The sequence below is a fragment of the Protomyctophum bolini genome, assembly GCF_963924005.1.
Source record: "Protomyctophum bolini genome assembly, chromosome: 2".
In the NCBI taxonomy this organism is placed as follows: domain Eukaryota; kingdom Metazoa; phylum Chordata; class Actinopteri; order Myctophiformes; family Myctophidae; genus Protomyctophum; species Protomyctophum bolini.
In genome coordinates, this window is record NC_137863.1 from 35,520,415 (window position 1) to 35,547,914 (window position 27,500).

General features: G+C 42.0%; 1 protein-coding gene across 4 annotated transcripts in view; it reads right to left on the bottom strand.

Annotated features, from left to right (window-relative positions):
- Window positions 1-27,500, bottom strand: part of rnf123 (ring finger protein 123) — a gene marked incomplete at its 3' end in the record, with an annotated part of 161,693 nt that overhangs the window by 64,213 nt on the left and 69,980 nt on the right. For all 4 annotated transcript variants that reach the window (XM_080774155.1, XM_080774156.1, XM_080774154.1 and 1 more), the window contains exon 36: window positions 25,346-25,430. In XM_080774155.1, coding sequence (XP_080630281.1) covers window positions 25,346-25,430 — 85 coding nt within the window. The remainder of the gene's footprint in view (window positions 1-25,345; window positions 25,431-27,500) is intronic.

Sequence of the window (27,500 nt, forward strand, 5' to 3'; positions counted from 1 at the left end):
CAAGGACAATGTGGAAGTCTACGTTTCCAGCTTTGTGTCTTGATACAGAGAACAGCAGGAGATTAATTGCTCTCTCAAACAATAGGAAGGAGAATTAAAACCATTACTTTGCTCGCAGTAGGGGTGAAAAGGCTGAAAGTATGGCTCTAATTAGGCGGAACAGTGTGTGTTTTTGTTGAAAATATTAATATATAATATATCTTCCCCTCCCTTGGACTTTAGGGGCATTTTGAGATTTCAAGGAGCTTCTGCTCTTTGACTTGCCCTGGTATATTTCTGGCACTGCTGAAACTGTACTTAATTACCCCACCATGCCACTTCATCACGCGTCTCATTGTTTCAGTGTTCCAAAGACATGAGACTGAATGACAATGACTTATTCCAGAGTGTAGGGGTGTGTATATGCAATATTGATATGTCAATGTAATGAATGATGTGCACAGTAATGACAATGGAAGGGTTTCATTGGACAATGCTGTAGTGTACACCCATCTGAAATAAAATAGAACATTACCGTAATCTCTCTCACACACACACACACACACACGCACAACTGAAACCCTGACACTTTCCATGTTCTACCTGATTTCTAATCAGTCACGGTGTTTTCATTCTGAAAACCATGATTAACCCACGCCCGCTATACACTACACATGAATCTCGCCAATTACTGTGAGGAGGCGTGTTTGCAATAATGTGTTACTGTAAATAAATGTGCAATAACGTAAACCCTGAGCGGGGCAGATAATGATGTCAGTGTAGCATAATGACAGACAGGAGACGGAGGGTGTGAGAGGGTGAGCACCACGTCATGAGGCTGCCTCTGGTATTAGAAAGCCTCGAGGGCTTTGAAAATGGGACATTATAATTGTTCTCTGGGTAATTTCAGTTATTTGTACCACGGAGAGGAGAATGCGAGACGTGACAGAGACGGCTGTCAACGGAATGTGTAATATCAACCCACCCCCTTCTAGCACTGACAATGTCATGTGATTGGAATGTAATTGCAAATTTGTCATCTTTCTTATTAGCCATTTCTCTTAGCTAGATTGAGGATGTGTAATGGGCCGTCCACACCATACACGATGATAACAGCTATAATTTTAACTATAAATATGTAATTTTAAATGTCATGGAAGGAGTCCACACATAAGTATGATTACAACATCAGTGTACATAATTATCGTTATAATTACAATTATCATGCATGGTGCGTGAGTTAACACTGGGTCAAGTATCTTTCTCATGGACACTCATCGTTAAAAGGGAGTGTGGCATTGAAGAAAACAGCCTCTAGTGTGTGTGTGTGTGCGTGCATGCAAGAGAAAGAGAAACTGGAAAAAGTATGCTAATGCAGTAGAGGCCCAGTAGACTTGTAAGAAATCAGCAAGATTTGGCTTTTGGTGACTAGTTTCTGAATTTTGGTGTGGCGTTAGGTATAAGTATAAGGTTTTTAAAAAGCTATGGAAACACGTTGGGCCCCCTAGTGGTCTGTTTGCACAGACTCAAATATTGGATACGTATATGTAGGTATGATTGAAAACCAAAATAATTGATAAGAGATTATTTTTTTAACATACTAAAACGAACAACCAGAAAGGTATCGTTTTCAAGATGGCGTCCACAGTGGCTAAATTGAGCTAAAATACCTATAAACTGGGATTTAATATGAAAAAAAATCATAACAATTGCACTTTGTAACTACTTTTTTAATTTTGGCATGGTGTTAGGTATAGGCATACGGTTTTCAAAAACCATTGCAAACTAATTTGGCTCGCCCACTAGTGGTTCGGTTTGCAATGAAATCACTATTAGATATGTCAGTATATGGTTGGAAGAGATTTTTCAATGGATTCTGTTACCATTGGGTGTGCTAAATAACATACTAAAATTTTACGAACTTGAAAGGCATCGTTTTCAAGATGGCGTCCGTGATGGCTGCCGGGAGCTTAAAAGGCCCGTTTCATTCCAAAGTTGCAAACCGACCACTAGAGGGTGAGCCAAATTAGTTTGCGATGGTTTTTGAAAACCTTATGACCATACCTACAGTAACAGCAACAGTAGTTACCAAGTGCATAATTGTTAGGATTTTTTTTAATATATTAAATCCCAGTTGATAGGCATTTTTGTTAATTTTAGCCGTAGAGAGAAGACTTCCGCACACCTGGTAGGCAATTTGGAGCAGGTGCGATGATGACAGAGAGTATGATCATGTGAAAGGAGGGACATCCGCACACTGCCACTTGCTGGTTCAGAGCATTTTATTGAACAACGTTTCGGTCTTGCGACCTTCCTCAGGCTGTGTTAATTTTAGCCACCATGGATCATTTTAGCCATCTTGAAAACGATGCCTTTCTGTTTGTTCGTCGTTCCTACATTTTTAGTATGTTATTTAGCACACCCAATAGTAACAGAATCCATTCAAATATATTTTAGCAATTATTTAGATTTTCAACCAGTACCAGTTGGATACAAACCTAGTACGTATCCAATATTTGAGTCTGTGCAAACAGACTATCCAATATTTGAGTCTCCACATTCGTTCTGCCACCTCATTAGAGGTTTTTAAGTCCCTATTGAAGACTCACTTTTTCTCTGTGGCCTTCGACAGCGCCCGATTATGTAAATGTTATACTGTCCATAGCTCTATTTTCTTTTCATAGTTTGTCTCTCTGTTCCTCCATATTGTTGCACTTTTGTTATGTACTGTTCTGTCTTTTCTATTTTTATACCTGTACAGCACCATTGGTCGTTGTGATATGTGCTATATAAATAAAGTTTGAGTTGACTTGAGTTGAATATTTAAGTCTGTGCAGACTAGGGGGCGCGCCCAATGCGTTTGCACAGCTTTTTGAAAACCTTATACCCATAACTAATACCACACCAAAGTTCTGAAACTAGTCACCAAAAGCCAAAGTCTGCCCAAATGTACAAATATACATAATAGGACAACTTTTAAGATGAAAAGTGGATTGTTTTTCATTTATCAACATTGTGGCTTCTAGCAGCATGCCCATGTTAATGTAATGTTTTAAGTCTTGAAGAAACATGGCTGCAGTCATCAATTACATAATAATCTTATGTATCTCTATACAAAAGGATGGTGGAAATATCTATATTTGTAAGTTGTGCACTAGTTAAATTTTAAGTTTAAGTATGTATGAGTGAATGTAATGAAATTAGAGTAGGATGAAAGTAGGAGACAACATTTGAAAGAAATTAAATTGGGAAAAAGGGGGTTGAACCACTGATTTATGAGTGAATAAAACATTTGGCATCTTGTGTCTTGCTCTGTTGATGTTGTCTTCATACTGAACTTTTTGAGGTGAATGTTACCCAAAGGACCAAACTATACTTTTTGGGGTAACGGAGTAACCTAACAAGTTAGTTTTGCAATAGAGTATTTGTTTACTTTGTTACCTTTTCAGAAACAATGGTACTAAGTTACATTTAAAGCCTGATATGTCCCTGTTCTTTCTGTTGCCACAAAGGAAAAGGAAAATACATCCTGACTCTCCGTCAACGGAGATATGCAGGTACGCACAGTCCAAGGTGTTACACAAAAATTGGTGACCTGACCAATGCATTGCAGTCAGTGGTGATTGCGTCATTTTACCATATTCAATTAAGTTACCACTTTTGGTGTGACACAAGGTTCACACTGGTCTTGTTTACATTAATTTGTCGCACGTGTGTGACACTTATAATGTCCACATCAATCAAGTTTGTGTTGTCATACATATACATCTTTTAATGAGCTAAATATTGATTCTGAAAAATGTGTAATCAATACTCTATTGTTGCATTATACCCTCTGTGTGTCTTCCTACGATTCTTCTGTCATCTCTGCCTATAGACACACATACAGGCCACACACACGTGCACGTACGCATGCGGAGCGAGCAGTCGGCACGCACATGGTGGACGGTGGATGTCACAAACGTAACATGAGGACTTGCGAGGCACGCCACTCAGAACATCCACACCAAACTTGGCACAGACACTGGTCCAGGGGTCTGCCACACGGCTCCGTGCGGACCGTGCCCCTGGGCGCCACGGGCACACCGTTACTCCAATCCGCAACAAACTTGGCACAGTTCAGCAGTCTGCCATGACAATAATTACACCAAGCACAGGGCCACATCAGGGGCCCGTGGGGTACCCAGGCAGACAGAGCATTAAGGGGAATGGAGAGGTGGTCGCAATCGCGGAGTCTGAGTTATTGCAGGACCTTAAATCCTAAAAACCCGCGGCACGCCGTCAGGCAAGCTCAGCAGCCTATGGTGCCCAGACAGTTGAGCTAACCATACGAGCCGAAAACCTAATTTTAAATAAAATGGGTTTACTTGAAAACACAGCACTCAGCAAAGTCTCTTCTCCATCATGTAAATTACCAAGCTATCTTGCACCACCAGAGCACCTTCTATCAGCTCACAAGTAAGTGAGTGAGGCATGTTTGCTTTTCTGGTTGGCTGAGCAAGAGGAGTGAAACGAGCGTGTGTGTGTGTGTGTGTGTGTGTGTGTGTGTGTGTGTGTGTGTGGTGCATTGGACAGGAGAGAAAATGATTGTGGACACCTGTCGTGAAGGCTGACAAATCTGTACCCCCTTGTTTTCAATTAACCCTTGTCGTCACACATCAAGAGCTTGAAAAAAGTGTGTGTGTACTGTGTGACTGTGTGTGTGTGTGTGTGTGTGTGTGTGTGTGTGTGTGTGTGTGTGTGTGTGTGTGTGTGTGTGTGTGTGTGAGTGATTGACTGGCATTGTGTTGCCTTTTTGTGACATACAGAACCAGAGAAATATGAGTCTGTCTGCAGAACCAAAAAAGATGGATAACACACACACACGCACACGCACGAGTTCAAGCAAATGCACAGTGCACACATACATTACAGAGTCCTGATCAATAGCCTTGAATTGCTAGCGCTACAGCGATCAATACATGGTATTGTGTTGTACTGAGGCTGTTCTGCTCTTATGAAGCTCTCAGCCTTCACTCAGACACATCACAGCTGTGTGTGCGAGCGTGCGTGCGTGATCTAATAACAAGGAATAAGTGACTGCATGCAGAATTGGCAGTGATGACCATCCTTGGTGGGATTTCATGAAAAACATAAAATAAAATAAATAAAAGTAGCACACAACATGCTGTCAACACACAAGCGACACAAGCCAAATTAATTTAGTGATGGGTTAATCTGTTTTGAACGGCAGCTGTGAAGCTACACCTGGCTCTCTCATATAATGGAAAGGCTGGGCTTTTACAGAACAAACAAACAAACACAAGAGAACTTTCAAACTAGGAAGGGTATGGCCTGCAATGACATGCATACGATCTGGTCATCCCAGCTTAGTAAGACGTCGAGCCGATTTTACTCTATGGCTCCGAGACATGGACAATTTCAAAGAAATTAGAGACACGGTTGGATGGCACTTACTGTGCACCCGCCTTCTAAAGAGAGCGCAGAATCTCTCTTGGAAGAGCCACCCATCGACTAATCTAATATACGGCAACATTCCCCGTGGTTCTTCACTAGTCCGATCCAGAAGAACACAGTTTGCCGGCCACTGCTACAGAGCTGATCATGAGGTTATATCTTCCCTTCTTCTCTGGAATCCTGCCTCAAAGCAGACCATACGTAGAAAACCTGTCGTTCCCTGATGCCATCGCTAGGGACACATGCATCAGTAAGCAGGAAGTGGGGATGGCAATGGAGGACTGTGAAGTCTGGCGTGGTCGTAAAATGATGATGATAACATAACTTTATACCTACAGACTTCAGGGGCGTCAGTTGGGGGGAGACAGAGGGGCCATGCACTCCTCCAGTCATCACAGGACAATGTTAATAATGCAACATCGGGTGACAGGAGGTGAATCCTATTGTTTGCTATGAAAAACTGCTTAAGAACAGAACACGTAATTACCATGGCATGACCTAGTCCATACTCTCAGAAGATTGGCCTTATATTATCAGACCACAGACTAATAATGCTCTCTATATGCAGGAAGTTAATCAGGCACACGCACGTGTGTGTGTGTGTGTGTGTGTGTGTGTGTGTGTGTGTGTGTGTGTGTGTGTGTGTGTGTGTGTGTGTGTGTGTGTGAGAGAGTGCGTGCGTGCGCGCGCATGTGTGTGTGTGTGTGTGTGTGTGAATGTGTAACATCTATCAGTGTGTGCACGCGCTATTGCGAGTCTTGCTACCCTATCAAACTCTTTGTCAAAGTAAATTATACACATGCTCATCTAAATAGCTCTGTACTAAAAGACTCTGTGAAGCGAAGCAGCCCAATGAATATAATGTAGGACGCAGTGAGAATTGAAGTCAACAGAGCGATACAAAGCGGGACCTGATGCAACCTCGCTGAAATATATGTATATGCTGTGACTGCCTTCCAATCACTCTCTGACCCAGTAATGACAAGATGAACGGCAGTCAGGAAGAAAAACTTTCTGTGCCTACATTGAATAGTGTGTGTGTGTGTGTGTGTGTGTGTGTGTGTGTGTGTGTGTGAGAGAGAGAGAGAGAGAGAGAGAGAGGAGGGGGCGGGGTTCAAAGCCCTGCGGTCAAATGCATTATGTGGCATCATCAATTCATCATCATGTAGGGTGGAGGAAGAGAGATGGAGGGAGAGAGATGGAGGGAGAGAGAGAGAGAGAGAGAGAGAGAGAGAGAGAGAGAGAGAGAGAGAGAGAGAGAGAGAGTATATCGCGCAAAGCAGAGAGATGTGTAGAACAAGAAGAACGAGAAGTTTTATAGAAGAGAATTATGATTCTGGATCTAAAAACCTCATGTGGAACAACAGACTCAAAGGTAACATTAAAACTGTCCAGCAGAACAGCTGGCATACGGCAGGGGTTCTCAACCCGTGCGTCGCGACCCCTCGGAGGGTCATAGAAATGAAGAGTTTACATAGAACACATAGTACATGCATAAACTATTATATCTGGTTTCAGTATTCATTATTTCATTTATGATATATTTTCTCTATTATTAAGGTTCTTTTGCAGTCAGTTTGTATTGGGGTGGGGAGGGGGGGCGGGACTGGACGGGAGTCGCAAGACACGACCAAAGCATTTCCGGGGTTCCCCAGCCAAAAATGTTGAGAACCCCTGGGATACGGTACTCTTTTACTACTTAAAGTTTACATCAGTAAGTATTGAAACAACCCTATATGGTTTGTATCTTGTATCCTAACCTTTAACTTCACAAAAACTATGCCTAAACCTAACCTTAATCCAAATCATTTTTAATGATTTTTGGCTTTTTCTGCCTTTACTGATAGGTTGAAAGTAGACTGACAGGAAATGGGGAGAGAGATGGGGGGAAAGACAGGCGGCAAAGGCCGGCGGGATCGGGAGTCGAACCCACGGCACGCCGTTTCAAACAATTGAAAATGGGACTGACATTCAAGATGGTAAATTCAGCTCTGCCCTCCATGCATTTACTTGACTGATCACCTTAAAAAGGTGAGCAACTCCCACAGCCACAACACTAGAGGGAGCATGAATAATGATCTGGTGCCACTCACTTTTAGACCAAATATGGGTAAATGTACTGCTTCCACAACACTGCCACTCAGGTGTGGAATGCCCTGCCCCCTTCCCTCAAAACAAGCAAATCACTGGTTTCCTTTTAAGGGCTGAAACTTCACCTGTCACTGCCATCATGTCAAAAGGGAGAGAAGGTGATTCTCCCACCTCTTTATCCCCTTCTCCAATTTATGTCTATGCCAACCTGTACATAGATGTAATGTTTTTTGAGATATTTCATTATGTTAGTGGTCGAACACGCATCGCGCTCTCAGGCCAGAGCCTATATGTGGCATGCGCCTGGACCACTTGGCCAGCGAGTGCCCTTTAGAATTTTCATTTTACTCTCCCGTCTTGCTTCTAAACTGCCATAAGTGCTGTAACAAGAATGTACTAATTTATAAAAACCAGAGGGGAAAGCTGACAAATAGATACCGTAAGCACTAGCAGCTGCTCACATGTAAACAACGCCATATCAGGTCATCTGTAAGGAGGTGGAAGAGCACCTCCTGTTCAGTCTGTGCTTTCATCGTATTTAATGGCATTTAGCAAACATAAATGAGATAACATTGTACTCCGCTCAGGTATGACTATAGGTAAAAAAAATATATACAGAAAACTCCCTGAACGTTTCACTCTGTATTCTGAGTAGCTATTGAAAAGTCAGGGAGTAGGGAAAGGGGAAAAAAAAGAAAGTCTGAGGTTTATGTAGTCAGTGGAAGGAAAAGAAACATCTCCAGAGTCTTGGCTTCTGCATGGTCCAAAAGCTGCTAAGCTAATTAGCCCTGGTCTCAATCTAATCTCTGGATGGCTGTGAGCTTCTTCTTCTCATGTCTTTCAGCCCACGGTAATGGACAATAATTAGCACCATTGATTTTCTACACTATGGGGTAGGAACGAGGGGGTGGAACAGAGACAGAAGACGATGTGTGTGTGTGTGTGTGTGTGTGTGTGTGTGTGTGTGTGTGTGTGTGTGTGTGTGTGTGTGTGTGTGTGTGTGTGTGTGTGTGTGCCTGCGTGTGCCTGTCTTCAAAGAAGATAAAAATGCAAAGTAGAAAGAGACAGGTAATGTAAGATGAATGACAAGAGGAGTGAGTGAATGACAGAATGAGGAAGACAGCAATACACAGAAAGCCTGGGCAAGAATAATGATGCCGAGTGGCGGAGAAAAGATGGATTTAGGCCAGGGTGTGATACAAAGACAAAAAGAAGAAAAATAAATAAATAAGACTACTTTAAAAGTGAAACGTGAGCATGATGAAATACCATCATTTTCCAGACACAGAAGAAGAATAGAGAATAGAGAGAGAGAAGCCAATACATCACACTAGATGCTGTATGGAAAGGAGCCGGATGGATTACTTGAGAAAATGATCGACAGATGAAACATGACCACCACCAAAGCTCAACCGTGAAGAGATGCTAAAAATGGAGGGTGGGGAGAAAATAATGAATGGAAAAGACAAAAATATTCATGTCATGCGATTGTGTCCTGCACCCCAAAAACCCAATGTCAAGTTGTAGATCTGTTATTGTCGGCACGGGACATTATGAACTTGTAGGTCTGCTATGACTGACATAGAAACATAGCTTTTTCAGAAAACTGTCAGGATGTAGAAGACATTTTTTTAATCTGATCTCAGGTCAAAATGGGTTAACCGGGACTTCCAGTTTCTATACTTGGTCCTCTTGTTTTGATTTTTTTTTTTTTTTTTCGTTTTCACTTCACATCTTCACTGAAAATGGGCAATCTACAAGCTTGCATTGCGATGCATTGTAATAATAATAAATTATAATAATACATTTTAGGCGCCTTTCAGGGCACTCAAGGTCGCCGTACAACAGGTTAAACCAGTTTATACAAACATAATTATTTAAAAGCAAAACATAACTAAGGTACAGCTTGCAGCAGAGGTCAGCCATATGCCTGCCTAAACAGGTGGGTTTTGAGGTGAGTTTGGAAAATGGTGATAGAGTCTATGGGCTGTATTTTGCGTGTCTTAAGTACCAGGTCTTATTCCCTAACTTGGAGGCGTGATCAATGCCATTTGGCTATTCTGAGTGTCCAAAGAGCATTGATCACGTCTCCAGGTCTTTAGTTTACTCAGGTTAGGGAACAAGACCTGGTACTTAAGACACGCAAAATACAGCCCCATGTTTCTAATAATTGTGACCTTGCAGATCAGGTATTTCTGTTGAATGTTTGCCTCAGAATAGGGACGCTAGGGTCATGGGTAGATTAACAAGGCTACGGTCCCTGGACATGTTACATGACTGCATTCTGGGTCCGTTCGGTTCTAGAGCCTGCAGCACTTGCATGTTCAGCACAGTATTGTAGCACCAACTACATTTTATGGAGAATTACTATGTCTACTATGTCTTAAAAATATATTCCCACAAGCCTCAGTCCAACACAAAAACAGGACCACATACTGTAGTAAATATTAGTCATAATAATCATTAAAGCTGCAAGCAGTGGTGACCGGGCCCTTGCGCGTCCGTGCACGTTAAATATCGACCAATCAGAACTGGGAGCAGAGCTAAGTAACTCTACTGAAGGACAAGGATTTTCAACTGAGTCCAGTTAATACCAGTTAATAATACCCTGGAATCACAGACTTACTTCTGGCCTTCTTTGAAGGGTAGTTATTGATCCCCAGTCCAACTGCCAAAAAGTTCTGACTCAATGGTCATGATTGACAGCATGTTCAGTCTCAGTCATTTTTGTCCTTGGTTCATTTTGAATCCTAGACATTAGTGAAAATGACTTCTTCTATTGACAGAAAGTGTCAGAAACTGTCTTAATCTAATGTCTACAATGCCTCTGTCATCTCGGTGCTCCTGTACGGCTCGGAAACATGGCCGCTGAACAACACCCAGGCGGCCAGGCTCGATGGCTTTGACTCCAGAGCCCTCAGGAGGATGGAAGGCATCACGTGGAGCCAGCACGTTACAAATACAACTTTAAGAGAACTAACCCAACAGCCCCCAGCATCCCGCCTTGCAGCAATGCGGCGAGTACCTTAGAGGACCTTAGAGCATGTAACGTGACTTTGGCACAACACCTTGCCAACAACAGACCCAGATGGAGATACCTGGTTGCTATGGTTGGCTCTGCTGGCCATGAAGTGCAAGAGGACTAATTAAGTAAGTAAGTAATCCACAATTAATCATTGTTTTAAGAGGCACTGTATTGGTAATGGCGGGTGTGCCATTCCCATCCCGTTAGCTATCTATGCTGAATCTGGATCAAATGGAGTGGTCCAATGACTGCCAAATAAAACATTTGCTCTGCATACATTTTCCTCTTGGGGAATTCTGTACACACTAACTGCTGGTATTCAGATTACAGAATTAGGACAAAGATGGGAATCTGCCAAGCGTATTATCTATTGTGGCTGCCAAGGAATCAAATTATCTTCTTTCTGATAGCTATTGTAGCTAGTCTGTATTTAGGAAGAGAGAGAGAGAGCAATTATTGTAATAATGCGACAAAATGAAAAGTAACTGTTCGATTCCCAGCAGCCTGAATCCAACAATGAATGTGAAGGCAGGTTTCAGTTGAAACAGAATACATGTTACAGTTACACACTGCGAAAACTGCCAAATAACCACATTTAAAACACTAAATAGCCTTTCAAGAAATCAACGCCAACACATTAACTTAGAACAGGGAGATACAGCTATAACAAAACTACTAACAACTGACAAAAGAATTAAGCATAGAGGTAATGCGCGTGACATCATCCCCAGAAGTTATGCGGGAACACCTACTGAGTGTGGCAAAAAACTACTTTCTGGCCTTGACAGCTGTACATCCAAACAGAAATCTGATTTCCGAATCTGATTGCATTAAACGACATTCAACTTGATTTGCCACTCGATTTAGTACTCAATTCATGCATGCGCCATACTGTATAGGATGGATCAAACGTCTTAAAGGAACTGCACATCTTTTTTTCTCCCAGTGTAGGAGACAAAAAAATAAGCTTTGATAATTTGGCGTGGATCGGAGAAAGCAGAAAGGAAAGCTATTTCTTTCTTATTTTAAGGACTGCTGAAGTGAGAAAACGGATGACGAGGACAGGATAGGCTCCATTTGTCTGACGCAATACAAATATGGACATCATACATTTCCTTCACAGTGGCACAGGAGGCACTTGACAAGAAAATTGGAAATGTTCAAGGGTTGTCTTTTGTCTACACAGAATGGAGGGAAGTGCATTGAGGGAGAAATAAATCAATATTTTCAGAACATCTAAAACGAGAGAGAGGGAGATAGGAGAGAGAGAGAGAGAACCAAATAAGTTAAGATAATAATATAATATTTTATTAAATTTGAGTTGTTGATCCCAAAGTTTAAAGAGTTAGATGACAATGACAAACAACTAATTCTGTTAGGAGAGGGACATGCAGTCACAGTATGTGACTGCATTTCACAAAAAAGGGACAAATAGGCCTAGCAAACAACACTCAATGTGACGTTATGTTGACACTACCTTGACACACACGCACACACACCACGGACACATTATGACAATATTTGCATATTGTATTGTGAAAGTTAATGTTCTATGTATATGTTTGATATTGTTTTCTGTTATTTCTTTAAATTTGTGTGAATAGAGAGAGAGAGAGAGAGAGAGAGAGAGAGAGAGAGAGAGAGAGTTAATGAAGTTACTACAGGATCTGTTGTACCGCGAAAGGAACAGGATGATAAGGGGAGGGGAGGAGAGTACAGAGGGAAATGGCTTCTGTAAATGGATGGCAAGAGTGAGAGGGAGGAGAAGGAAGGATAAAGGGGGAAAAAAGTGTACAATGTTCTACAGTATGTGTGGAATGAAAGGAGAGAGGGCAAGGTCAAGGAGTCAGAGGGGGAGGATGCTGCTGGGGCGATCATGGCAAGCAGGACAGACAGATGGTGCATAATAGAAGGAGAAGCAGGATAGAATGACAAAAGAGAGGTGAAGGGGAGAGAAGTGGGGATGAATTGATAAAGGACTCGTCTGAATGTACCGGTAATCCCTTTTTTTGCCAATGCCATGCATAACATAATGTGTGGAGGAGAGACGCTTTGTTAGAATGGGCAATGATAAAAATTATAGAAGAAGTCAAGTACTGCTCAATAAAAATCTAATGCAAATTTATTCCAGTTAAAAGGTGTTCCTGAGAGTCTGGATCTGGATACCATGCAGACGAGGCTCACCAAGGGAGCAATCCATTATGTTTTCATAAGGAAATGGTGCCTTGCTACTTCTACACCCACCAGTGGGCCAAACCTTCTCATTAGAAATCAGGCTGCATTTAAAATGCATTAGGACATTAAATTAGTTCAGAACACAGCTTGGGGCTAGACAGCGTAAATTACACCATGTTTAGTCATTAAAGTAAGCACCAAACTTTATACTAGAAAATAAACAGAATGGTCCATCAAATATGCAACTTTGTTGCCAAAACTATTTGGCATTTCAGTGACACTCAACTGTACATTACATAATATATCCGATACTGTAGCGTACATTGCCATAATTAATACATCCATAATGGGGCCAACAGTCCTACAGTCATTAGTCCGACAACACTGTCGCTTCCAACATGCACTGCAAGTTAATAATTACGACATCCCATTACTCGGACTACGTGGCTTTCCGTGAGGTTAGGGTTAGTATCGGGGCGACGTCGGAACAATGACATACTAAGTGGGAAAATTAACAGGCACCAACGTCTTTCATTATCAATCAGCGATCACATTTCTGTCCTTCCCCCATGTGATACATACTGTAGGCTATGTCATACGATGTATGGGGAAGTAGAAAAAGACAGATGAATGTGTTCCAGTGAATATGGAAAACTATTCAGTTTGAATCGTGAATCTCTCCACCATGGCTTGCTAACTGAAGACGCCATGCTCGTGAATCTCTCCACCATGGCTTGCTAACTGAAGACGCCACGCTCGTGAATCTCTCCGCCTAAAGGCTCACTCAAGTGTGCTTCAGGCCTTGGTGTTGGTGTTGGCACACCTGCCTTGTTGTCAAGAGCCGTAAAAAGTCATCACGCAAAACCATTCTTTATTCAGTTAAAAGTTAAATAAAAAAAGTGCAATCCCTCCCTCCCTCATTCTGATTCTCAATCGTTTTAACGCAACCATTCTACCGTTTTCCAAATCCACTGTGACAGAACGGCGGAGAACAAAAGAGAGTTACTGGATGGATAGAGGCCATTTCCATTGCTTTGGCACATGCATGCACGCACAAACACACACATTCACACACATCACTGAAATCGGTTACGAAGTGATACCAATGGACTGGTTTGTGTGTGTGTGCGCATGTACACGTGCGAGAGAGAGAGAGGAAGAGAGAAAGAGAGAGACACAGACAGACACGGCTACACTATGCTTACACTACATGTCTTCATCCATTGACTGGACAAGTGGACATGTCTCAGCATGCAGTGCAATACTGCATCAACAAAGAAAATGCACCACCCACCCACAGACCATGTTGCTCAAACCCCTTCTTCCATCTGTTGTCAGCTACAGCTAAAACAAACTCACAGCTACATGTGTAATATAAGAAGCAAATCACTTCCTTATTGACGGGACCCATATGGTCATCAGGGACCGAAGAGCACTTGTTTTGTATCGTTCCAACACTTCTGCATACTCTTTGATCAAATGCATGCATTTAGTGAGGCTCTATGGCAGCACAGATGATGTGCCAAAAATTCTTACTAATGTCCTATTCGCAATGGTCTAGTTAGTATTATGTAAGGACCTCAGGTCATTTAGAAATTACTTACATTTTTTGTGCACTGGATTGTGCGTCTGTATTTTACTCGAAATTACGGACATCATCCATTATCCTCAAAACAGAAAGACCATTCAATTGTACACTTAGCACAATGAGTGCCACCTGGTGGATAAAAGTGGTGGCGCTTGGGTGCCACGTGATGAGAAGCAATTATACTATGACGTCTGGTTAATTTTAGGATCGATTTTAAAGTTCTCCTATTTGTTTTTAAAAGTTTAAATGGGCTTGCCTCCCAGTATCTCTTCCAGCTTGTGACACCTTACACCCCAGCTAGAGCTCTGAGATCGGCTGATCATCTACTAGTAAATGTACCAGGGGTGCATGCACTTTTGCGACAGCAGCCCCCAGTCTCTGGAAGAGCCTGCCCTTCTGTAGATCTGCCTAGTTAGTGTGATTGCCCTGAGGGCAATCATACTATAGTTTTACTGCCCTTTTATTTATTCTTCTTATTATTATTATAGATAAACTTTATTTTGGCGTGCTACTCCTCCCACAGTTTGTCGCATTCACTCGAGCCATATGTCAAAACGACGGGCTACGTCGTGTGCGTATAATTTGTTGGATACTTTAATTGATATGAATTAATTAGTGCATTCAATTTCCCCATAGACATGAATGGGAAAATGCAAAAACTCACTTTCAAGTATTTTTTCCTCTGAGACCGTAAGGGCTATACTTACAAGACTTGGAGGAGAGATTCAGAATAATTACTAAAATTAATTACCTTAGAAGTATACCGGTCGGCCTCATGGTGGCGCTATAACAGCCAACTTTACGTTTTGGGGTATAACTCTTGAACCGTAGGTCATAAAATCAAAAAGGAATCCAGGGAAAGTTTTTCCCTGGATTCCTTGGGTCATGACGCATCTCCCCATATAGGCCACGCCCATTTGCGTCTAGATAGATTTCCCGCCATTTTGAATTTTGTTCAAAACACACTTTTTGCTCCTACTCCTACAGATTTTGTCCAAATCTCACAAAAATCGGTACACATGATCTCCGGTGATATTTCTTATACTACTAATGCACAAGGCGCAGTGTTTTTTAAATGACTTTTATCCATTTATTGTTATTAGAAAAAAAGAAAAAAAGAAAAAAAATTAAAAAGATTATTGAAAAATACAGCTTTGAAGATGTTGCAGATTGTAAGAAACTACCAGGATGAGTAAGCTTCAAAAATACATTTACAAGGTTTTTAAGGCAACACATACTAATGTGTTCCAGACGTGATCGGTCAATAAATGCTAATAGGTGTGGACAGACTAATAGCGGATAAGGGATTAAGAGAGACCAGGATTTAGTCCTAAATGAGGTTCGATCTCTGGGGCCAGGTCTGCTCAGGTCCGCTGTTGTCCCCCGGGTAATGTGATTAGAATCACAATGACATCTATGACCAGTGAAGAAATGAAGAGAGTGGATACATGAAAGCAATTACTGTATTATGCAGATGAAGATTTAGCATTTAACTCTCTGTGAGGCTTTTCTTTCTATTTATAGTATTACTTATCTATTGGGCAGCAGGAAAGACAGGATTAGCTGGATTTCATTTAGACAGTGCATTTTTACATTTCATACAGCCGTTTTGTATAAGCCTGTGTGGACGTGGCATAGTGATTGTGTGGGTTTTAAGTTCGACCTGAACTCATCTTATTTCATTTCAATAATAGTACGATGCCCTTTGGGAACGATGCCAGTTGGATACACATGCCCTCCGACTTATGCCATTATTGTACCCATTGTCAGAGATCCCATTAATATACCCATATATGGACATCCCTGACACCATCAGCATATGCCCTCTTTTGTACCCATATATGGAGCTGACTGAATTGTTTGCACCTGATGCCAGGTTGAGGTTAGACAACACACTCCATATTTGGGCGTAGCTCCATTCGGATCAATCAATTATAATTGAAGTGGGTGACATCAAGCATATTACACAGTCATATTACAACAGTTGCAGCAATAATAATTTCATAATTTAAATTAAAACTGTATATAAATCAACTGTAATAATAATCTTTAATGAAATTATGAATATTTCCCATGACAAATAGTAATTATTTCTACAGTGCCATTTGTACTTCAAATATATATAGTAGAGCAGGCATCATATACTGTGGTACTGTTGTGCTGCACTGCTGGCACAAAGGGAGGGATATTCCACCAGCCTGTGATAGATAGATCTGTTTACTGTGATCACAGCGGAGGAAAGTGTTGACCAGGCACACTCCACTGATCAAATGAAGATTGCAAAACAAACTACTGAATAACTCCTGCAGCAAAGTTTGAGCAAACTTCCTCCAGTGTGCAGACTGTGCATTTCTATTTCTAAATCTAATCTACCAAATTAATCTGACTATTAACTCAGAATGCATCAGTTTTAGATTTGTATTTATTTCTTTGTTTCCTACTGTGACAGTTGTTTTTCTACTCTGACAGCTGTATTGCTACAGGCTGCGGCAGCATGTGACGGCTGTACTGGGAACAGTAAATCAGCTAATAAATCACAAGGCACAGTTCTATGAATCATACATACAAAATCATGATTACATATTCAGAGTGTACCACTGGGCTGCTCTGGGCTGCAGTCTGACATGCTAAAGGCAGGAGGGAAACTAAATCTACTTGTTTCCTCTTCTCTGTCTCTCTTTCCATAACAATACAATGACACAGAAATGAAACAATGTGCAACTCGATGAATGGTTTATTGTGTTTTATACACATCCAAAAATCTAACCCCTGATTTATACTTAGCTGTGTGTAGTGTTGCACATTGAAAAATGTGCCTGCTGCTCCTGCTGTTGGTGTTGGTATAACTTTGGCTCCTTTGCTCAGCAAATTATACTGCAAAAACTAATGCATGTCTCTACAATATGCAAGGGTTCCAAAAGAAAGGGTTTCATAAAAGCCTCACATTCTCTTGTTTCTAGGATATATCCTCGGCACTGTTTGACATTCTCTCTTCTACTTGTGCAGTGGTTGGAAAGAGCCTGCATGCCAATTTTGTTGAAAATACAGTGCCAAAACTGACAAGCCAAGAACTCATTACTTCTGGCATTGGATTTCCCCCGCAGCACAATTAATGTGTTAATTATTGCAAAATGTATAATTTGTCAGATGGCTCAATAATGTATTTCTCTCCAACAGAAAATGTAACAGATTTATGTTTGCAATCTTGTGTTTTTTTCCGCTGTCCCTTTCAGCGACATAATTGAATCCTGCCCCATTTTTGGGGAAGAATCTCATGACTACAGTACATCCATCTGGCTATATGGATGAACAGCACTGAATACAATAAGTCCATGTGGGCTGTAAGTATAACTACGCTCCCCCAGTAGTGCACTTTTCCATTGAATCACTCCTCAGAGTTCAACCTTCGCCATCACATTCCATTCCAACCACTCAGGGTAAAGAGCCAGCAAAGATATTATTTTTGGGAGGCGAACACATGCCATCTGAGTGTTATGATGGAAGATGGCTGTAACTGAAAACGTGAAAAACAATTGGGTAACAGTCAGCAAGCATTGCTTCATGAAAATGTGTTTTGTCCTGTGATAAAAACAGTAAACCCACGTTTACAGCATAAGAATGATTGGCTATGGACTATGGAGCTGACAACCAATAACTGCATATCCATCCAGCTCTCTCACAAACACACACACACACACACACACACACACACACACAGCCGATCCACTTTGCTCATTTCACTTAAACAACTACAGTTACTGAAGTAACCTTGAGATCTGCACTAGTACACCTTTCTGTTTGGTCTGTAACCAGAAGGAGGACATGAAGCCAATTAAGGTAAAAGCCTGGTAGTCCTACTACTATTGAAAAGCAGTCAACATGCTATAGCTGCTGACTCTGCAGAACACCACACCCAATTAACTAAGCACAGAGATGGTAGAGTAAAGGGACTGCCTTTATGATCACTAAAAATGGGCTTTACAAGTACAATATACTTCTCATACACCCATACATTTCACACAAATCCACACAATGACAGCAGAGGCAATCATGCAAGGCACCAATCTGCTTGTCGGGATCAGATAGGCCCCGTTAAGGCTGGCAGCCCAATCCAGCCTAAATCAGATTTTTGCCATGATATACAGATTGGAATCCGATTTGTCTTGTGAACAGAAGGAAGTCACACGGAATCAGATTATTACAAATCCCACTTGAGATACGCATACAGGTGGTTTTAAATGTGATTTAAATCTCATTTCTAAAGATGTGTCTCGGTCTGAACAATCTAACCTGCTCCAGTACCATATCGAGCTGTCCAAAACATCACTTGCAGCGCGACCCAAGCGCCACTGACGTGCAAGAATTTATTTTGATCTACGAGTGCGAGGGTGAATAGTAATCTAAAGAAAACGGCTGTATTGTTTTACGGAAGAAATAGCAAGTTGAGATATGTCCATTTTCCACCATTTTCATGCATGCACTTGTCTTTTCTTGTCTTCGGTTGTTGTCGCTTGTCTGTTATGTTGCATTTCTTGAATGTAAGCAAGCAACTATCACCCAAGCAGAAAGGTTGCTCACGGCGGCCTTGGGTTGATGTTGTTTAAGTAAGTCTGAACAAACAGACAGATCCAATCTGATCACTTACAAATAATAGCGTGAACAGTCAGTCCTAAAGAGGAATGAATCGGATTTGACTGATGTCAAGTGTTTTTGCTGAAAACAAGCTATATTCAACTGCCGATAACTAAAGAACTTGAGGGGCGCAATCCCCTCCTATGCCCAGCTTTGTGTGGTTGTGTGTACCTAGCCTGGTCTAGCCAGCCTGCTTTCTGGTCTAGAGGGGGGGCGCGCACGCAAAGAGCAACCGCTGGAGAATATTGGTTCACCACAGAGCCACCACTCAGGACGTCCCTCTGCACTGTAGTTCACTCACACTTCTCTTCTCCTAGACCAGGAAATGTCTCTCGTTCCCCCAGGCTTTCATTTGCTGAGCCTGGGTACCGAGGCTAGTGTGTACCCTATAGTGATGATTTGATTGGCTGAGCACGGAATGTGATGCCCCTCACTAAACACAAGTCAAGTGTGATTTTTATCATTTTATCAGGCGCTTTCAATAACCCCCCCCCCCCCCCCCCGACATTGTGGTGTCAGGATAACAGCCTCCGCATCAGCAGAGGAGATGATGGGAGGCTGCTGGGAGAAGCATGGTGGAAAGAGCTCCTCTCGCCCCACCTGCACATCCCCACGTGGGCTGAAGTGGAGACAGGTAGCAGAAGGCTCTCTCTCCTATACTCTAACCACTATGCGACTCGGGGCTAATCTGGCTGGCGGTGGTGATTCTCTGGGCAGCCTGTCCAGTATTCTCTTAGAAGCTTGGCAAAGGCTTGCCAAGCTTCAACATTGACCAGGAAATGGTGGATAATTGCCTCTCCTCCATCCAGCACATCCAGCTCCCTCTCTGCACCCCAAACGTTTCTATACCTCCTTCAGAGGTATACGTAGGTATACTATAGAGGGAGACATACAGTACTGAACAATCCAGAATACAGCAGTCAGAGTAAAAGGGATATTTCACTGGCATGCCATTTTGTGAGCATTTGTGAACAGATTTTTTAAGTTGCTTGATTCAGTATTTACAGATGATTATTATTATTTTGATATTAATTTGATCAGACATGCCCCATTCCTATACAAACCAATTGTAACTTCAACTATTTTATTAACCATGTTAAATGCATCAAAAACACCCGTACTTAACTATCATATAATTGGCCTTCTAATGCGTGAGGGAGGGTGGGGGTGTGCTTTTTCAATTACTTTGACTATTTTTGGGGGAAAACTGAAATACTATATCAAATAGATATTTGAAGATCAACAACTGTCTGGGGTGCACGCAAAAGCCTGAGTAGACATTCAAATTACCCTTTTAAAAGCAGGTGAATTTGGTGCATCCCATGTACTAGTACGTGCACTGCAGTGCCTGGAGCAGATGACCATACATTATAAATAATTATTACATGGCTTGGTTGAACACTTGATTCTGATTAGTCAATCGCAGAATTCAGCTGTGTGTTATTTCTTGATAACAGACTGCTCCGCTCTATATATAACAGTAAACACACGCATCGTCATTTACAGCTAAACATTGCTCTCAAAAATGTTTTTAAAAACATTTGAGCGAGAAATAATGAAGCAGTACCCGAAAATGGATTCTATTTGATCAACTCACTTCCTCTGACAGTGCTGCAGATGGGCACACGCGACACGAGGCTGCTTATACGTCATACTAAACATTTAAAGTATGAGGTATAAAGTACAGCAGCCTTGTGTTCATACAACAGAATGTTTGGGTAATGTTGGGTAAGACTGACGTTATGTATCTTTCAGGACCTTTCACTGCTTCGTCTCAACCATTACTCTATGGCTCTGGTCTCATTCACCGCGGTGTATTTTTTGACATTCCGTTTCTCTCCAAAGTTGAATGTTGCCACTACTGTTGGGGCAGCCATAAACTACACAGGTTCATCCCCATGTTCTGGGCATCTTTGTAAAGTTAGTGTTAGTAAAAAGCAGGTAAAAGAGTAACGTTTGAGCAGACTAACATCAGTCACTTTACCATTCAATGTAGCAGAAGACCTGCGAGTTTACACCGCAGCTATGTCGTCTCCGCCTACAGGAAATTTGCTGCGACCATGACACCCGTTTCTGTATTAGTCTATATGAAGGGGCAAGCAATTCCATAACGTAGGGGCAGCTGCCGCTGGGTTTTAGGGCACAACCAGAAGCAACTGATTAGCCAACCTCAAGGTTCTTCTAGTTGGGGTAGAAGTTCAGAAATGTATGGAGGACCTAAATGGTAAATGGTGCATTTATATAGCGCCTTTATCCAAGGCGCTTTACATAGATTGTGCATTACATTCACCCATTCATACACGGATTGCGGCGGAAGCCATGCAAGGTACCAACCAGCACATCGGGAGCAATTTGGGGTTCAGTGTCTTGCCATGTCGAAGGACACTTCGACATGTAGACCGGAGGAGCCAGGATTCGAACCGCCGACCCATGGATCATTGGACGACCTGCTCTACCTCCTGCTCTACCTCTTGAGCCACAGTCGAGGACCTAGGCCGTTTAGGCATAGGGAGCCAGTGGAGTGAGACCAAGACGGGGGTGATGTGACCACGTATTTTCTTGCCTGTGAGGAGGCGGGCAGCTGCACTTTGCACCAGCTGCAAGCGCCTGAGTGACAACTGGTCAATTCCTGCATAGATGGAATTACAGTAATCAAGGTTCAAAGCCATGAATGTGTGAATTACCCGTTCCAAGTCTTTTTAGGGAAGATCGGCCTTTATCTAGTGTGAGCTGGAAGATACAGTCCCCGTATTGCGGGGGTTATATCGTTGGCACATCTGCATTAATGAGCATTGCCTAAGAATAAGTGGCCAACTCTTCGACTCAAATACAGCCAGACTCCACCAAATTAAACATCAAGGTCTCCTGTGGCCTGCTGTCTCATGTTTAAGGTAGCATGGCTGTGTATGGTAATCCAGCCTTATTATACTGCACATCCTCTGCCAAGCATGCCCGTCTCCTAGAAACTAATTTAACTCCAGCTATGTGCAGGAAATGGGTCCCAAACAAGCCTTGTGTTTTGGATTAAACATGAGAAATTAATTAAATATTGTCAAAAAATATGTTGAATATGTTACTTGTTGTTCCACCTAGCATATAAAGAGGGTACAGCTAATGAGAAAATGTGCATGTACATTTACGAACAGAACACAAGTACACAAACACGTGTACACGAATGCATGCACATGTACACGAGAGAGCGCACACACACACACACACACACACACACACACACACACACACACACACACACACACACACACACACACACACGGTGACATCAGAAAATGTGCTCATTAATTCATAAAAGAATACCGGTATGCAAACTAACGGGATTTATTGGAGTTTCTTCTCATTCTGCCTATAAAATTGGCCTAATCAGGATTTATTCGTTTCTTCTCATTCTGCCTATATATATAATTGGCCTAATTATAACATCAAACAATGGTGCTCTGCAAACAGTTCAGCTTAAAATAAACACTAACATCAAAGTGTGCCATCACTTTCCCACTCAGTCAGCTGGTGAACTTTCTTTCCCTTGTTCTTGTGATCTCTGATGCTACAGACAAGGTAAGTAGGACTGTAGGACATTATGACCAGGGATAGGAACAGGGATAGTGTTGATGTTTCTCCGTTGTTCCTGATCTGTTTTAGATCTGTTTTAGAACCCTTTTATGTGGTAAAGTATTGTTTAGCTACGGCTAAAGCTAAATAGAATGAACCTGTGTGCTTGTGCTTGTATGTTGTACTGTAGTCAATGTCTATGTCAAATACAAAGAATAAACAAAAAATATAGTGAAACCGAATCATCAAGGACATAAAAATAAATCACACTCGTGTGAAGTGAGTGTTGCAACTCCATGCGGGGGTCCCATGGGGGGTACCCGGAAGTTTTTTTAATCTGATGTACTTCCACTTTGGTTCTTTGTATCTTCTCCCAGAGGGAAGAAGTACAAACTCGCCATTTAAAACATGGGTAACATCGCTGACAATTTTTTGAGCCTGTTTTAATGTACCCTGCTCATAAATAGACTGCACCAATCTGAACAATTTGGATCTCAGTTGCACTGAGAGATTACCGAACCAAACTGTGATGACAAACCTGACTAGGCTTTCCAAGACTGCTCGATAGAACATTAACATACATTTTTGGTCAACACCATGAACCCTGAGACGTCGAAGGAAGTGCAGTCTTTTCTGTAGTTTACTACAGAGACTGTCAAATGTGTATTCCAAGTTATTGAGTTGTCAATACAGATCCCCAAGTATTTATATGAGGTGACCTCTGAGATGGTCGAGTCATGGATGACCACAGGCATGTGATCACCAATACTCTTGGGGTCAAACACCATCTCCTGTGTCTTCTTAACTTTAAAAACTGTCAAAGTTCTGTACCTCTAAAAAGTAGTCAGCTAAATCCCTATCCTTATCCAGAAAGGGTTAAGATGACAGTATCATCCGAGAATGTAATGATGTAATTGTTCGGGTTGCCACAATTACATCATTAAATTCTCGGATGATACTGCCATCTTAGCCCTTCTGTGTGTGTGTGTGTGCGTTAGGCTGCACAACAGTGACACTTGGTGGTTAAAACCAACCAAACGTTATGTTCATGCTCGGACACAGCCAGCCAGCCAGGGACGAACCCAGGGACGGACCCAGGGACACGCATAGCTGTCTATAGGAGTGGTTGCACCACTCAATTTTTTTTTTGCAGAGCCTGGGTGTCGATGGTCGCTTAGGGGGAGCTTGTTTTACAGGTTAGGATTAGGTTTCTGGTTGAAGGACTTCAGTGTTTTGTGAGGTTAGGTTTAGGCATATTTTTTGTGAGGTAATATAACCCGGCCCTACTAGTAGTAGCCGGCGCTGTAAAACAAGCGTCCCATCAGCACCCATCGAAATGCAGGCTCTGATAAAGTAGTGTCAAACTTTGTCTATCCTCTATCTGCCTGTGCGGTGCACGTGATCGAATGCACGTATGCGTATGGCGTCTCTCTGATGTGCAGCAAGAATAATTATGTTGACATGTGTAATTTGTTGGTGTCACTGTTAAATCAGATGGACTTTTCAAGTTGTGGTTGCAGTTGGAGAGAGAGGGCGAGAGAAAGAGGGAGAGTGAGAGGAGGGAATGGAAGAGGAGATAAAGCCAGTTGCCTGAAGCAACACCATGACAACAGAGTGTAATGTCACCAAACATTAGATTAATGTTGACACTGAATGCTGCAAGTGACAGAGAGAGGCTACACCGGAGGTGTCAGTGTTCATTTCACGAGTCAATTTGGTTACATGTATACATTCTCCGGGTTACAGATGGATAAATTATCAAAATTCTCAATGGTTTTACTGTGTACGAAAAGTACACAGTCGAGAGAGAGTTATGAGTGAGAGACGAGACTGACAAAGAGGGGAGGAAAGATGAGGATAAGAGAGCAAGACGGATTGAGAAAGACATCGAGAGTTCGAGACAATGAAACTTGTCTTCTGAAACTTCACACAAACCCTATAAATGTCCCCTCGCCCTGCCCCAACCTCTCCAAATGTCTGAAATAACACTGCATTATAGTTTCACTGGCATGTACAATAGATTCCATTATGGTTATCATGGCACAAAAAACAGATTCAGACAGCAACACACACGCACACATAGACACCACTTCTCACTGCCATGTGCACGTCACGTGCATAAATGACACACGCAAACGCTCTCCTTCTGTTCTCTTTGTCATGCACAGTGTGTGGTTCCCATCAAGTCCAAGTCTTACGTGTCTGCCCGTGGACTTCTTTGGCACCAGCCACAGCCTTTATGGGTCACTATTGAATTTCTTGGACACTGGAGCGCATAAACACTTGATTATGCTCCCATTCACCATTGTGGGTCTGATTGCAATGCAGCACCATGGTAGCTGTGTGTGTGTGTGTGTGTGTGTGTGTGTGTGTGTGTGTGTGTGCGTGCATGCGCGCGAGAGAGATTACATAGACAAAGAAGAATTATCCCTTTCTCTAAACAAACTGCTACCAGCAACATTAGTGTATCTCAGTAGGTGTAAGAACTTCTCTCATCTGCATTGTCAAAGCGTATTCATCCATTCAAACACAAAAGGGCAACCGAGTCAGAACACTGCACGGATTAAAAGGAGGACAAATTCAGAACGGCCAAACTCACCAACCAACCACTCAAAACGTTCAACTTGTTTCTCTTAATTTAATTTGGGTTCGAGTCGTGACTCGAGAGCCATCTAGAAGTGATGACAGCAGTAACAGTAACACAGCAGTTAGTCTGGAAGCCTCACTGTGTTGAAACACAGAAATGGACAAAGAGCTAACAAAGCGGTCCAAAGGCTCCATTTTAAGGGGACCCTTTAGATGGACACACAAACATTCACAGCAGAAACACTCACCCCTGTCTCTCTCCGTCCACAAGGATTCGAACCAGGATACCAGTGACAGCGACTAGAATGGGGTAGTGGTCGACGCTTTCAAGTCCTGCAACAAACGCACATATACAGTCTTATTAACTGGTGTCCGGATATAATTACAATAGTGCAATCGTACGACAACAGTTTCCAGCATTATTGTATCTCTTTTCATGGGGGCTATAATTTTAGCCTCACGAGAGCCCGGGGATTCCAAGATGCTCATTCGGTCAACCTCTTGGATCCCAAAAACTACTGGCTAAAATAGCCTATTGCTTTGATCCTTCATTCTCCCCAGGTGGGTGATGACTTATGTTGGTGACCCCCATGGCATTTCCTCTAGTGATATATTTAGGCCAAACATTCTATTTTAAGCGTCCAAGGGTTCACTATCTGAGCGTGGTCAAACGAGTACAGCTCCCCCCAGATGCGTTGACCCAGGTGTACGTGACCTTCATCAGACCAGTGCTGGAATATGCTTCACCTGTCCTCCCAAAACACTTTACCAGAATAAATAGAAACAATTTTTATGTTTTAATGTTTGATGATTATTATTTTTTTGTTTGTTTTTTGTTTTATATTAAAGAAAAAATATAAATAAATTAACAATTCATACCGATATGTAATGATGTTTTCTAATAAAAAATAAATCATTTTTAAACTCTCGGACCATCCTCTGGCCCAAGGTTTTTACAATTTGTTTGTGATCCCATGGTTTGGGTGTTTGTGATCCCATGGTTTGGGTGTTTGTGATCCCATGGTTTGGGTGTAAGGACAAGCATATCCTCAGGAATGGCGACGAAGGGATCACTGTTGCAACGGACACAAAATGTGTAAACAAATGAAATGTGGTCACCTCACCACCGAAAATCCAGACTATGAATAGGCCATATTGTTACACTTTAGCCACGCTAACCATTACATTTTCAATGGGTTTTATAACTATGGAACAAAATAGTGTGTCCCTTTCAAAATATGCTTTTTGTGTAGCCTCACCTGCTCCGTGCTCAGATTTGCAATGGTTTATTATAATTACATATCAAACTTTCTCTCTTGCGCGCGCGCCCACACACACACACACACACACACACACACACACACACACACACACACACACAGTCTAATCTATTTAAGCCTAATGACAGTCGTCAGTCGCCACTGTCCAATGTCAGATAAGCAAATCTATTTAGTATTTATCAGGCGAGACTACCATCATCGGTGGAGTGTAACATGTGAAATACTTCACCCCATTTCCTTTTCCCATCCCTTTTCATCAGTATGGCCACCCTGAGCTGAAAGCTATAGCGTAACTGTACAGCAGTGGAATGCTCCACGATTTATATCTCATAGACCACTCTTCTCGGATAGAGCCTAACTCAATTTCCTGCTGTGAAATTTGCTTTATCAGCTCGGAGGTTAGAGAATATAGAGCTAGCTTGGATGTCTTCTGACGTTTTTATTTTTTTGTAGGACACCACAAGCATTGGCTTCCCTTGGCCTTTGTCTTTGCCTGTTTCTCCGACCATACGTGACTGAATAGGAAATTAATCTCCCCACAAGTGCCATGAAATGCCTGACTCAAATGAACAAAGAGAGAGAGGAAGATATCTTTTGGCGAGGACCCTGCACAATCTGTTGTGTAGCGTGATGTCCCCTCATTTATTAACCCATTTAGGCCTGACGTCGATTTTTTTTTAAAAGTATTCTGAAAGAATATATATTCAAAGATGTGTGCCGCATTTTCACGATAAAAAAATAAATAGCAGACCTAGTATAACATAATGCTTAGTTAAAATACCAAAAGGGGTTCCCGTACAGAATTGGTTAAAGCCTGAGCACCCACCAATGTGAGACCAAATTGTAATGCAATTATTTTTTATTCTCGTGCTAAATTAATCACATTTTGTCAGGGCAAAAGGTGCTCAGAATACTTTCCACACGAAAAGTGGTGACACATTACATATTTCATAGGTCTTGAACATGGGTGTGGCAAAATGGCCTGATAGCACCCCTTACAAAATGTCAAATTAAAGGCCCACATAACATAATAAGGGTTACACCTCCATGTACTAGATTCAGTAGAAAGCACCATGGGAACCATGACCTGAACCCAACAGCAAGTCGGTGATTTTTAATGTAT